The sequence below is a fragment of the Ambystoma mexicanum genome, chromosome 13 (genome assembly GCF_040938575.1).
Source record: "Ambystoma mexicanum isolate Mex_15411 chromosome 13, UKY_AmexF1_1, whole genome shotgun sequence".
Lineage (NCBI taxonomy): Eukaryota > Metazoa > Chordata > Amphibia > Caudata > Ambystomatidae > Ambystoma > Ambystoma mexicanum.
The window spans coordinates 786,225,041-786,239,846 of NC_090938.1; the positions used below are offsets into that span (position 1 = coordinate 786,225,041).

Genomic DNA, 14,806 nt, shown 5'->3' on the forward strand with positions numbered 1-14,806 from the left:
TAGTGGAACCTCCGCACGCCCTTCCAGCGCGTAACCGCCAACGCGGATACAAACGCCAAACAGGACGGCGAATGACACACACACACACACACACACACACACATGACAGACACACACATACACACATACATACACACGCACACGCATACACGTGCACACACGCGCACACACACGCACACACACGCACACACACACACACACCCCACCACCACCACCACCGTTGTAAGCATCATCCCCATTACCATTGAGCCCTATGGGGGCTGAAATGGGAATGGGGATGTACCGGGTCCGGGTTCCCTGAATGGGGAAATACCAGGCCCTCCAAGGTCAGAATGGCCTGGTATTTCCCCATTCAGGGAACCCGGACCTGGTACCCGGAATGGGGGTGGCCATGCCGCGAAAAGCAGCATGGTTACCTCCGGGGTCGTAATGAGGTCCATGGATATGCAGTGCCTCAGCCAGCATGAGCTATGCAAGGCTGGCGAAGCAAAACGCCCACAGCGTTGCATGGCTCAGTGAGCATGTGCGGCTGGGGAACTGAACTGTCAAAGGGAAACAGTGCTTCCCTTTGACAGTTCAGCCAGCCCAGGAGCACTCCCTCAGCTGGAAAAAGCAGCTGAGGGAGTGCTTCACTGGTCTGGCTCCTCGGCTACTCCATAATGGGTGAGGGGGACACTGGGTGGATTTTGGATGAGCTGACAGGCTCGGACTGGCCTATAGGGCAATGCCATTATCAAAAATGCAAAATGCTAGTGTAGGCCAGTCAAAATGGGCCACTTTTCCGCCCAATGTGGGCCAGTTTGATGAGTTACTTCACTATGCAACTAGTAGTTTTGACCATTGTTGCCGAATAAATATTCTTTAAATATTACAATTTGCTTACATTTTAACATAAAACACCCCCTTGTTTACTAGTCAAACAGTCTGTGACTAAATGAATGAATATACATTTGCAACTGCAGGCCACTTTTTCATTGGTGCCTAAGACAGTTTTAGGGTCCAGTCCGACCATGTGAGCCGCCCATGCCCATTTCCTCCAATCTAAAAAAAAAATGTTTTACATTTCATGCTGCGCCCCCCTGGTCGGGCGCGCCCCACAATTTGAGCTCTAACCTCAACACTTAGGTTGATGTTCGTCTCTCTTTCATACATTGAACAAAAGTATTTTCAGACCCAATATTATTGTTTGCCTTTCCGTCTATTTACAGCAACAACAATCCGCCTTTCCGCTTCAACGGGATGTTCCCATGGATATGGGTCACAGGGAACACATATTTTGAGAGGAACCACGAGAGAAACTTAAACGGGGCCTGATGCAGAGGCTCTAAGGGGGCCCCCATGAGCCTTGTCAGAACCACTTTGAGTTCCCACGCTGGGGCAGGGGCCTTCACCGGACGGAAAGATCTGAAAAGTCTTTTGAGAAACTCCTTGACGAGCCAGTGGGACCAAAGTGAAGATCTTCCTGGTGACCTGGTGTAGCGGAAGATAGCCGCGAGATGTACCTTGGTGGAGGTATAGGCCAGTCCAGCTTTGGCCAAGGATAGCAAGTACGGCAGGATCCTTGGGGCCATGACCCTCAAAGGGGTAGTCCTTTGTGACCGGGCCACATAGAGTAACACTTCCACTTGTGACTGTAGCACTTCAAGGTCGACGATGCCCTGGCCTTGGCAAGGACCTCCCTACAGCCCACTGGCAACTCATATCCTCCAAACTCTAGGGCTGTAAGAGCCAAGCCCTCATGTTCAGCGATCCTGGGTTGTGATGCAGGATTGCACCTCCTTCTCTGGTGACCGGATGCGGCGCTGACAGGCGGAGAAGGTCCGGGTACCAAATCTGCTTCACCCAAGCCGGGGCGATGAGCATCATCCTGCATTGAGACTGTCTGAGTGTGTTGATGACTCGTAACAGGAGAGGGAGTGGGGAAGCGTGTACAGAACAGCCCTTCCCACAGGAAGGAGAATGCGTCCCCCAGGCTCCTCGGTTGGTGTAATCTGCTGGCAAACCTCTGGCATTTGGAGTTCGCCGCCATCGTGAACAGATCGATCTGGGGCCTGCCCCACTTGACCAAGATGAGGTCCACCTGATCCTGCCGAAGTTCCCCCTCATGGCAGGAGCGCAATTCCCTGCTGAGGGAGTCTGCAGTGGTGTTCTTGATTCCCACTAGGTGAAGAGGAATGACAAACATCCCTTGTCTGACACCCCAGCGCCACAAGCCCTGCGCTTCCTTGGAGAGTGCTGGGGATCAAGTGCCCCTCTGTTTCCTGATGTAGAACATGGTGGTGGTGTTGTCCGTGAAGATCCTCACCACCTTGCCCTTCAGAGCTGGAAGGAACGACTTGAGGGACCAGAACACTGCCCATAGCTCCAGGATGCTGATTTGTAGATCCTTCTCCTCTGGCAGCCACAGGCCTCTGGCATGCAGACGTCCGGTGTGGGCGCCCCAGCCTTCCAGGGAAGCGTCCGTGGTGACCGTCTCCTGGTATGGAGGCTTTTAAAATCCTGTGCCCGGGGCGATTTTGGAGCGGACGCGCCACCATTCTATCGCCCAACGGAACACGTCGTTTAGAGGGATCTTGTCCGCAAATCTTCCGGACACTTGTATCCAGCGAGCGTCCAAGAACTCCTGAAGAGGTTGCATTTGCAATCTGCAGAGCCAGATGAGGTAGATGCAGGACGACATCATGCCGAACAACGTGGCTGTCTTTGTCGACAACAGTTGCTGCACCTTCCCTTGAATGGCTGCTACCCTCTACTCTGAGGGTGACGCCAGGCAAGACACTGTATCGAGTCTGGCTCGTAGGAACAGCACATTCTGCGATGGTGTTAAGCAAGACTACGGATAGTTGATGGAGAATCCCAGATTTGTCTGTAGCTGGACGGTCGTCTCAGTGTGTCAGACAGCCAACTCCTGCGAGTGTGCCCGAATGAGCCAGTCGTCGAGGTACGGGTATATGTGTAAGCCCCGTAGACTTAGATGGACAGCCACTGGCACCAGTGCTATCCCTGCACTACGAAATGTAGAAACTTCAGATGTTTCTTGTGAATGGGGACGTGGAAATAGGCGTCCTCCAGGTCGAGTGATGTCAAGAAGTCTCCTTTCTCCTGTTGGCCGAGCACGTGTTGCAACGTGACCATCCTGAATTTTTGGGACTTCAGGTATTTGTTGAGACGTTGCAGGTCTAAGATGGGCCTCCAGACCCCTGTCTTCTTTCTGAAAGTATCTGGAATAGACTCTGGAGGCCCAGAGCCATTGGGGAACCAGCTCTATCACCCCTTTTCGCAGCATGGCCTGTACCTCATCCAGGAGCTGAGGGATGTGCTACTCCCGACGGGTAATGGGAGGGATCCGCAGACACCTGCGTTGAAACTCCAGGGTGTGCCCCTGGGCGAGAGCGTCCAGCACCCATCTGTCGGTGGTGATCTACCACTCGTTGAAGGACCTCGTCAGCCAGCCTCTGACCGGTTCAGGCCTGCAACTGTGCCGGCGCCCTGCCCAGTGGGTAATGACGATGCTGTCCTCTGCTACCGTAGGCCTGGAATGGCCTCTGTAGGCTTCCTAAGTCGTGGATCTGAAGGGCTGACAGTACGAAGAAGAAACACCTTTGGCAGACCTGCTCGACTTTCTCCTGAAGGAGCGAAAAGAAGAGCGATTCTGCTGGAGAGTATCCAGGGAACGGCTGTCTCTGTATCCGATTGATGACCTTCCAGACAAGTTCTATCCATCGAAGGGCATGTCTAACACCTTCACCTGGACCTACTGCTGGAAATTCATAGCCTTCATGCAGCCTTGGCGATGAAGGCAGACACCGTTCCCCATCTGCCGGATCCCTGTGTCGGCAACGTCCAACGTAATCAGACGCTACTTTCCCTTCCTGGAAGAGAGCGATTGCCTCCATCCTCTTATCGTCAGGGAGGAACTCCATAATAGGCACTAGTGTGTACGACAGCGCCCCGCCGTACCTTGCTAGGATCACCAGTGCGTTGGCTGCCTTGATAGTGGACGCTGCAGTGTAAATCACCTTCCTTCCTATGGCGTTGAATCTCTTCCCCTCGCTGTCTGGAGGGACCAAAGACGACGTGGATCGGTTAACCGACCGTTTCCTCGCGGCCACCGATACCACCGAATATGGCGATGGTTGCGACCTCAGGCACTTGGGTGCGGAGTCCGGCACCCGATACCTCTTCTGCAGCCTATCCCATTTGGCTGAATCCATGCAACAGTTCTACATGAGGGCCTGGCCCTCTTCCCACATGTCGTCCAGAAGGGGCACCACCATGATGGTCTTCCTCTTGGCCTTGCGCCTCCGGTACAAGAAACCATCCTTCTTGGTTTCCTCGGGCACAAGTTGGAATAGGTCAGAGGCTCTGGAGATCATGGAGTGGAATGACCCCACCTTGTCCAGTGGGGAAACCCGATGTGTAGCATCCAAACGCAGAGACTTGCCGTCTGCTGCAACAATATCTTCGCTGTCGTCCGTAGTCGTGCCCGTATCCGTCCCCATGTCTGGGTCTGCTCGGGGTGAAGGGGCCTGATGTGAATGCTGAAATGGGGGCATCGGATGAAACTTACTCTTCTTCATTGGAGGCTACTAGGAGAGCTGGGGGACCGCCGGGTCCGGAGGAATCCTCCTCTGGATCTCTGACACCAAGGTATGCAAAGTCGACAGAATGTCCAGAGACACGTCCCTCGGCTGAGCTGGTGGGATCGGAAAACTAGGCCTGCGCTGTTGTCGCCATCGTCCTCCTCTTCCAAGTCATCATGGGCCGGGTGCAAGGACCCCTGGTCATCATAGTCTGTGGACGAGACCTCCACGGTTTGGGCCATGGCCTGGGAGGGCTGTTTCAGGACCTCCTCGAGGTCCCATTTTCCCCCCCGTGCGGGGCTTGAACCGGGGCCTGAGCCGGTTGCCCCCCTTCTATCGTGTCAGCAGACTTTGCCAAAGTCACTGTTGCCGTGTCACGACTTGGGGGCCGGGACATCTTCTGTGCTGCGGGGGCTACCTTCACAGGGTCAGCGCCCTTAGCCTTCGTGATAGTAGCCGTCACCAACTCCATCATTGCCAAAGTCTTAGCCTGTGCCTATTGGGCCTGCTTGGGCTGTTCGGCTTTCTTCTCCTCTGTCCGCAGCTTCTCAGACTTCTCCAGCAGTTAAGCCAGGGAAGTTGGTTTCCTTTTCGAGGAGGAACTTGTTTGCCAGCTAGCAATGAAGACGGAGGGTGATGTCAAACTTGCCCTATCCACCTTGGGACCCGCTTCCGCAGCAAACCCGGTGGACTCAGACTAACAGTGCTTGGCCTTCTCTTGGGCCCCCATGGATGAGGCGCCCTCAAAGGACTTAGAAGACCACTCCTCGAACTGGCCGGTCCTGGGTGAGGCATGACCCTGCTCGGAGCACAGGGTTGTGGCCCTAGCGTTAAGCCATGCCGTCAGTCTACTGTGCATGTCCCTAGTCGTCTTCTTGGAGATCCCGAGGTATATTTCGCACTCCACCTCCTTACGGTCCAGATGCAGGCAGTAGAGGCATTGCAGGTGTTTGTCTTCTACAAACACATTCCGTAGCCTGCACTTGGTGCAGGGTTTGAAGGGGGACCTTCCCTCCTTTTTCTCCTCTGTCATGGTCAGAGGGTGCAAAGTAGGCCCGATAGCCTTCTAGAATCTTTGACGATTTTTTCCCTTGAGTGCTACTGTAATACACAGACAACGGATCGCAGCTGTCAGCAGATGGAGAAGAGAGCACACAGGCTCTTTTGGAACCAAAATAGAACTTTGTCCGTCAAAAAAATTAAAAAAACATAGAAGTAGCTCACAGAGCAAACTCCAGGACTCCCAACACTGAAGCATGCAGTAAAAATCTGAAGATGGCTACCAGAAGAGGGGCTTGGGGAGAATACTGTCATTGGATGGGGCAGCATGACCCAGAGGACAGTGATTGGTTTAAAGGAGAAATACAGTTTGTAATTGAAAGTGAAACTTTTTTCATTTACGGAGGATTCCCTGCCTGACGATAGGGAATTTTCAAGAGCATGTGAATCCACGCCAGACCCCATGCTGGAGAAGGATGAGTTGTGAGAACCAGATCTGGTGAAGTTAAAATGTAGTAATCAGAATAATTTCTGAATTGTGTGACCTCTTACTTTAAAGCAGTGTTCGATAACTGAGCTGAAGGGTGAGGCATACATAAAGGAATTTCCCCTACAATTCCAACAGGAGAGTGCTCCCTTATCCCCAGACAAAAGGCATTCGATAGACACTGGGAATTGTACTTGCTAGCAAAGCAGTCTATGGGCGATTGACCCACTTCTGAATGGACTGACACAGAGATGTTCTGTTCATCTCCCATTCGGGTGGAGCTTGCTTAAAGAGTCTGTCTCCTCCTTCTTCTTACCATTCAAACGGGACGTCAAAGGAAAGGTTTAATTCTGAAGGGCCCACTCCCATAACTGCACTGAAAATAGAGGCAGTGAGTGAGAATTTGTGCCACTTTCTTTGTTCAGGTAAAACACTTACCTATCAGCACCACAACACTTTTGCCTGGAATGAGAGGAAGAAGGAATGTGGGAGTCAAAAATATGGCTTTCAGTTACAGACTACTAACATGGAGCTATTTGCCTTGAATTGGCCATAACTCATTAATCTATTGAAGATAGAAATTAGCTTCCTAACATAAAAGGGAGAGTTTGTTGCTACCGTCAATTGAGGAGGATGGAAAGATGTACCTGTGTAGATTATCTTCTTGAACCCGCCACCAAAGGGAACTTCTCACCAATGGTTTGATTGTTGTCTTTTTGGATTGCGGCTCTAACAACTGATGGCAATGCAGAGCCAAATATATCTGGAAAGTGTGAAGGCATCACAAAGCAAGTCACAGACAGCGGACTTAAAGTTCAAACAAAAGATATTTATTAAATGAAATGTTAGGATGGTTGAAGGCCTCACTTGCCCTATGCGAAGGTGGGAGCTCGCTACCTGTACGAAACTAAGGAACATCAGAGTCAAATAGTTCAACTTAATAGTCCGTCTGTGTCCAAAACCTATTCCTGCCCTCACAACTAGAACAAACAAATGTGAAGGGATGTCACAAGTCAAAATAAACAAGAGTTCAACTTAAAGTTCTGATCTTCTTCCAGATCACAGCTTTCTCTCAGCTCCCCTTGCCCAAGCACAAGAAAGTTCCATGAAAAAGTCTTGAAGTTTTCCTTTTTCGAGTTCAAAAGTAATGTAATTCAAAGTTACTCCTGGGGTTGCCTTCCCCAAGTTTCAAACACAACAATCCAACCTTGCCAGGCCTCAGGGTTCCCGTCCCCAAGGCTTCAATGTCTCACACAGGTTCCTAGATACTTATTCCTGTGGGTCGAGTTACTTCCACTTGCTTCCCTTTATTGTTTACGGGGTTATGGTTTGCTCTTTGGGTTTTTCTGGTTTCTACTTAGCTGCCCCGTGGCTCTGTCACCATATGTCACACACTCCTTTTCAAATGGCAGAATATTCAGATGCAGTTCATATTTTAATAGCCTTTTAAAATATTTGTATATTCAGTTTCAAGATTTGGATCTGCTTGTTGTACAACACACATTTTACATTTTTTGTTGTATTTCAGTTCAATATTCAATTATGCTTTCACTTCTAAGTTTATTTAATGTGTAACAGGTGTCAGCCTTCAGCGTCTTACTGTTGTCATTTAATGTCAAAGTTCTCTTTGAGTTCAGTATTCAATAGGCATTCACTTCCTTTATATTTCCTTTTAGTTCGGTATTCAATAACCATTGGTTTCTGTACTTTTATTCTATTGTTGAAGACTTTCGAAAACGTTCCTGCAAGGCTTGCGATAACTTCAGCAAACTTTAATTTATTCACAAAGGAAGAATTCACAACGTACTGAGGCTTTCAAATATGTGCTTGCTGCTTTAACAAGGCATGCAACCACTCTGCTACTTTCTATCAGTTTCAGCTTCACAGACAATAGTGCTACACTCGCGGTTACAGTAACACCGGGTTTCTCGTTCTGAAAAACTCAACGGCTCACTTTGGAGTCTTCTTTGGCATCACGCAGGCCACAAACCGGATGGCTTCAGCACAGGGGGATTCACTCTGCCCCTCAGACACGTCCGTGCTCTTGCAGCGTCACGGGAGAACAAGCAGTCTCTTAATTGGAAAGAAAGATATCCTTGCATCTGGTCTCCTTCCCTTTCCTCGCCTCTGCACCACAGAGATCCTGCTCCCACTTCATATTCACCCAGAACCTCCGCTGCTCCGGTGCTCGGGATGTTTCTACGGCTGCAGCACGGTTTCCATCTGTTCCCATCAGCATCTCTCCTTCCTCTCCTGCACACACACCTTTTATACACCTAAGCTGAGTAAAGGGGTTGCAGGTGTGTGTCCTTTCCATTAACTGCCTGACTATAGTTAGGCTTGTTAGCAAGACATGCCTGATCTTTACAATGCTACTCTTCTGAGGCCCTCAGTATCAAAGTGGTGCATGTTGGTGTGCATTACTCCTAGTCACCTCTTCCTCATCCCAGTACTGTCAAATGTCATGTTTGGCAACCTGGGGGGTGGGGGAGAGGGGGAGCTGATTTAGAATAGCTCATAAAGGTTGGAGGAGGGTTGGATTTGTCCTCAATGAGAAAGGGGGGATACCATGTCTCATCCAAGGGTTCCCCACTCCCAATCCCTAAGGACCCTACACCCATGTGATCCTCCCTCGCTTTTCCACCCCCAGGGTCTGTATCCAAAAGCGAAGGCCTTTCCCTGGACACCTGCAAAGAGGATCCAAGGGAAGGAGGGGTGAGAATACCCCTGGGTTTCTCACAAAAGGTCTCTGTCTGGAAAATAGCACCAAGTCTATACATCAAGACATATGTTCCAGAAGCCTCTGGGACCACCATGCTGACAACGCCCTCCACTTCAAAAAATGAAGTGCTGCTTGCTGAATGGCAAGAACTCTCCCATGAAGCCCCTTATACAGGGGATTTATGTTCCGTTCCTGGGTGGAAAAGTCTTGCATTCCCAGGAAGAAATCAAGCTGATGTGCTGCCAGCATTTTAGGAAGCAGAAGTGCCTGCAGATGTGTGTTTGGATTTGGGATAGCAGATAGAAGAGGAAGCAGGAAATTGTCTACTGGTTGAGGTTTGCCTAGCTTGAAAGGCCTGAGGAGGCTGGTAAATTCAAGGTTTCAATGGGGAAGTTATAGCTCTCAAAGATTTAGCCATTGATAAAACTGTTCCACATTTTGTAAATTTTCATCAGAAGAGGGAAAAAATAGAGTTGGACCCAGATAAGGTAAAACCATGACTATCTTGGATGTCATAATGCAGTGTGGTCATCAGTGATCAAGTGTGTCATAGAATGTTTCTAAAGTCACTAGCAGTCACTAGCAGTACTGTCCACAAAGTATTTACCCTCTAATAACCAGAACTGAAATTCTTCTAATGCCCCAGGAAGAAGAAAATCTGCGAAAATCTGAGAATCCGTCCACAGTATGCAAGTTTTGCAGGTTATTACCAGCTAGAATTTAAGAAATGTTAAATTTGCCTCAAGGAGAAAGAAGGTATTGTAAATAATTCCTTCCCTTGTAATTTACCATGCCTTGCCTCCTTGTCTAGAACTGAAGCTGGATTCTGAGAAGGGCCATTTCCTTTGCTCAAATGTGCATAAACAATGACTGACCAGGCTAGACGTTTTGCTTACAGGAGGCAGGGTTCATCATTAGAAATTCTGCATTAAGAAGTTAAGATTGAAGCAAAAGAGGGTTCAGACTGAGGAATGGAATAACCTGATACATGAAGAAAGGCTCCATGGATAATAGAGATATTTCCGGAGATGTTAATGAACGACGATTCAAAACACTGCTAGCGATACGGGCTCTCAGGCATGAATGGTTTTGTGGATTACAGCACTTGTTACCTGGATGGACTCATTCTGATCCATCCTCAGTTGTAGGGGAATCTATGACAACTTATATGCTATGTAACTAAGGTGGGGCATTGCATAAAAGGGGAACCACAGAAAGTGGATCTGTGGTGGTTTTTCTTTTGCTTGTTCAAGTACTCAGACAGAATACCTAATAAAGAGTTTGATAAGATAGACTCCATGGCTGTGTCTGGTATGGTTTTAGCTAATTATAAATGAGAAGGGCCTTCTTTTAAATTCAAGAGGTGCAACATGGCTGAAGTCCCTATTCGGCTTTGCAGAGGGAAGAGAAGATATACAACCTGTGTTCAGAGTGTTATGGTAAACATTCAACACATCATGTCCCTGTACACTGGAGAGAAAACCAGGCAGCCAATAGTTTACCGGGGAGATAATTGAGTGCTTGCAGTAACTTGATCTCCAACAGAAGTGCTGAACAATTCTTTGGAGAGACCTTAAGAAAATTTGAACGGGAAAAACTCTGTCAAGCCTCTAGAGAAGATATGCTTCCAGTCTCAGATGACATTGGTGCTAAAGGCTGAGAATAAACCCTCAGAACCGAAGATAAGTCCTCAACAGTAAAGGGACCTGAACAGAGGTAGGGCTTTATAAAGTTCACGGTGATCAAGAATGGAATGTGCCCTCCATTATTTTCATTTTAGCACTCTTCTTATGCTTGCGCATACAGAAGGTATTAACTAAGGCAGAGGGCAGTTTTCAACTTTCACCTTCACCTTTATGTGACGGTGCAAGTAGTACACTGAATGGACTTAGTGGTTTTGGATGGCTTTGGTCTTAATAATGCTCTCAGGTTCTAATCTGCACCCAACTCTTGGTGTCAGAAAACTGCAGGAAGCAAGATTCAAACTCTGCAAGAGGAGAGCTGGGTGGGATGCCCTCAACTTTCTTAGAGGATTCAGCTTTGTGGGCCTAATCTACCCAAGAGTGTCTGTTTGGGGTGGTGCTGAGACTGGGACAATCCTCTGTAGTACAATCATAATATTATCAAGAGGGGAAAGCCCAGCAGTACTGCGGGTCAAGCCTTGCATGCTTTTTCACCAAGAGTTACTCACAGGTGTGTACTCCCAGAGTGCTGTTCTCCAGAACAGGTAGTGGAATCTCCTGGAGCGAAGGAGGTGGTCTCTAACACGTTTGATCTAATAGTTGCAATGGGTTTTTTACTCCACAAAGCTCACAGTTGCCTCGGGTTTCTGGATCTTACTCAGCACAGAGATGAGATGAGTTCTTAGTAACTTTGGTTCATTCCCACCACAGATCAGAGAGGAACTTCCCAGTTGGAGTAGTTCCAGTCCCAAACAGGAGACACTGACTCTGACAGGGTCAGCCACCGTAAATTGATCACCCCACCTAATGTATTGGTTAAACTCAGTGATTAGCGGCAGTGGGAGACAAACGCTTTATAAAATAACCCAATAGGTTAAAGGCATGGTCTAGTAAAAAATGTTATTTAAAAAATAGATAGGCAACATAAAAAAAATACTAGCATTCTCTTTTTTAAAACTTCCTATGTAAAATGTTTAGCTAGCCAAGCTCAAAATTCGCAAAAGCAAGCACATGGGCGCATCCATTTTGTGAAATGGATGCCCTCCTGTGCTGGCTTTTGCTTTTGCGGCACTAATGAAGGAAAAGCCAGCCAGCTGTAGTAAACAAAAGCTACCACTGGGTGGCTTTCCCTTCATTAGTGCTGTACGCGGAGGACGGGGACCGGAGACCAGAGCAGGAAAGCTGCAGCTGAATCTCGGTAAGTGCTATTTATTTTTAAAAAAAAATAAGCACTAGCTGGGTTTTTTTCTAAGTTTTCCGGGCTGGAGGAGCCCAGAAAACTTAGAAATAAAACCTCAGCTTTAAAAACGTTGTATTTAAGTTTGCGTGGCTTTTGAAGCGACTGCAAACATAAATACAACGTTATTGTGTTGGAAAACGCTGCGGTTTTTCTTTCCAAGTTTCTCAGGCTCCTCCGGCTCGGAGGAGCCTGAGAAACTCGGAAAGAAAAACCGCAGCATTTTCCAACACAACCGCGTTGTGTTTCTTCCTGAATCTGCTTTCCCATTTGGGGCTCTCGGGCTCCCCATGGGGAGCCCGAGAGCCCCAAATGGGAAATCAGCTGTAGGCAGAAACACTACGCGGCATGTAAACACAACCGCATTGTGTTTCTGCCTGCTGTGGCTTTCACTTTGGGTCTCCGGTGCTCCCCTGGGAGCACCGGAGACCCTAAGTGATAGCCACAGCAGGCAGAAACACAACGCAGTTGTGTTGGAAACCGCTGTGGTTTTTCTTTCCGAGTTTCTCAGGCTCCTCCGAGCCGGAGGAGCCTGAGAAACTTGGAAAGAAAAACTGCAGCGTTTTCCAACACAATAACGTTGTATTTATGTTTGCGGTCGCTTCAAAAGCGACCGCAAACATAAATAGGTTTTTATAAAGCTGCAGTTTTATTTCTAAGTTTTCCGGGCTCCTCCAGCCCGGAAAACTTAGAAAAAAAAACGCAGCTAGTGCTAATTTTAAAAAAAAATAAATAGTACTTACCGAGATTCAGCTGCAGCTTTCCTGCTCTGGTCTCCGTTCCCCGACCTCTGCGCACAGCACTAATGAAGGGAAAGCCACCCAGCGGTAGCTTTTGTTTACTACAGCTGGCTGGCTTTTCCTTCATTAGTGCCGCAAAAGCCAGCACAGGAGGGCATCCATTTCACAAAATGGATGCGCCCATGTGCTTGCTTTTGCGAATTTTGAGCTTGAATAGCTCAAAATTTTACGTAGGAAGTTTTAAAAAAGAGAATGCTAATATTTTTTTTTATGTTGCCTATCTATTTTTTAAATAACATTTTTTACTAGACCATGCCTTTAAATAGAAACATCCATACTATGAAGGGGAGACAGCAATAAAAAAGGGCATCACCCAAAAATAGTTGGAGATTCCAGGAGTAAATGTCCCTGCATCTAAACAAAGTGTAGAAAAATAGGAACTTGTAGGTGACTGTTTATAGCCCATGTGTAGGGGATGGGATAATTGGCAGGAAGGAAGAAGCCAGCATCAAAAATGCAAATCGACAGCATCTTTTGGTGAAGCTTCCCAGTCCTGCATGCTTGCTAGAAATCCCAAGCAGCTATGAATGAGGTACAGAAGATTGAAAAAGTCATTCTTCTAACTACTGTTAACATTATTATTACAGTGACCGCCAGTTGTCTCCCCTTACGCACACCTCTTACCAGTGGGATGTAGATGACACAGCAGGTCGGAATGCGACTATCCAGGTTGTCAAGCTCTTTGCGGGCTACCTCGGTCAGGAAGTCAGACAGGCCCATCAGCTTCCGCTTCTCTAGGATAAATATAAAGCAGAAGACATTCACTGTTACATCTCAGCCCTATGCTTATGCCAGCCTTCTAAGATGACTCTCTGTGACAGTTCTATGTGAAAATGTCCCCAGGAAAATGTAGCCATGTGAAAATATAGACAGCAAAAAGTTGTTTTGAAAGATTTAGTCATTCAATACAATCAGTGCAAAGTCTGAAAACGTTGCCAGCAATAAGGGCACCCAAAAAGGCTATTTTTAAATACACAAAAGTACAAGGCTGTAACACTAACACTGACCCAAACCTTTCATAAAACTTCCACAACCGTCCAATGTTCCTAACCTCCTACTAACTCTAAATACTACCCTGAACTCTTACACAACACTAGCCCTTCAGCGCGCTAAAGCATTTTATTGGCATGTTACTCAATAATAAATCAATGGAAAATGAACTCCAACCCCATCAGCAGCTCACCACAAATTACATAACATAGCCCATGCCCTAACCCAAACCCTTACTCTAATTCCAACCCTAGCCTTACCCTAAATGCAACTTCAACATTTACCCTAATGTTTACTCTGTTCTAACCACTAGGCTTATCCTAACCTCTCTCCTACACCTGAGAGAGACTGGCGAGTATAAAGGGCCCCCTCAGGTGCAGGCCACAAGAAGAAACAGAAGTTGGAGTAGTTGTGGAGACTCCACGTTGCAGTGGCAGCAGAAGTTGAAGGGAAGTCGAGACGCCAGAACCACCGCTGTGTGTGAAGCAGATGCCGGCTTTGTGAGGGTCTCTCCCCTTGGATGACCCTGTATGCAGCGGTTGCGCAGCAGGAAGCGTTCTTCCAATAAGCTTTTACCCGAGTGGCCCTGAATGTAGAGGTTGCGTGGCAGGAAGCAGTGAGTTGAAAAGCTTTCCCCAAAGTAACTGGTACTCTGGGGCAGGCGAGCATCAGAGTGTTTGTGGAGTGAGAAATGCTCCTGTCCCGGCCGCCGTGGGCCACGGGAAGCAGGAAGTAGCAGCTTACTGTGTGGCAGGAAGTGGAGGAAGCAGAAGTGGCAGTGGCAGCCGAGCGAGCAGACGCGTATGCAGCACCCAGTGAGTTCACTAGTATTGTGTGAACCCGGAACGCTCTGTAATTGCCCGCTGGCCACTGTTGGGCCTATTGAATACCGAACTAATGTGAAGAAACTAAAGCGCAGAATAAGAATAACTTTGCATACCAATCTGATACAAAGCATTTAACGTGGCAAAATAAGAACCTTACAAATAAACAAGAAGGCTATAATTGTAACTACAAAGAACAAAGTAATTGCCAAAGCCAAAAGAGGGCACGATTAGTACAGGGTAACAAGAACTACCATTGCCAAAGGTAAGAGGGGGCAAAGCTAAAGAAAGTTAATAAGTGCCAAGGCCAAAAGAGGGCAATTAAGAGGCAAGCCAATTGTAACACCCATTGCCAAAGAGAGGAAGAGGCAATAGTTGATAAAGACCCAAACAAGCATTGTCTAAGCCCAAGAAGAGCAATTGTGATAAATAGCCATTATCAATATTTGGTTGATGTTAAGTTGAGGAAGACAGAAGAGCTG

The 14,806-nt window shown here is 47.8% G+C and overlaps 1 protein-coding gene across 2 annotated transcripts in view; it reads right to left on the minus strand.

The window, feature by feature from the left end:
- MSH5 (mutS homolog 5) overlaps positions 1–14,806 on the minus strand; it is a 402,336-nt gene that overhangs the window by 131,422 nt on the left and 256,108 nt on the right. For both annotated transcript variants that reach the window (XM_069635150.1, XM_069635151.1), the window contains one exon: positions 13,135–13,244. In XM_069635150.1, coding sequence (XP_069491251.1) covers positions 13,135–13,244 — 110 coding nt within the window. The remainder of the gene's footprint in view (positions 1–13,134; positions 13,245–14,806) is intronic.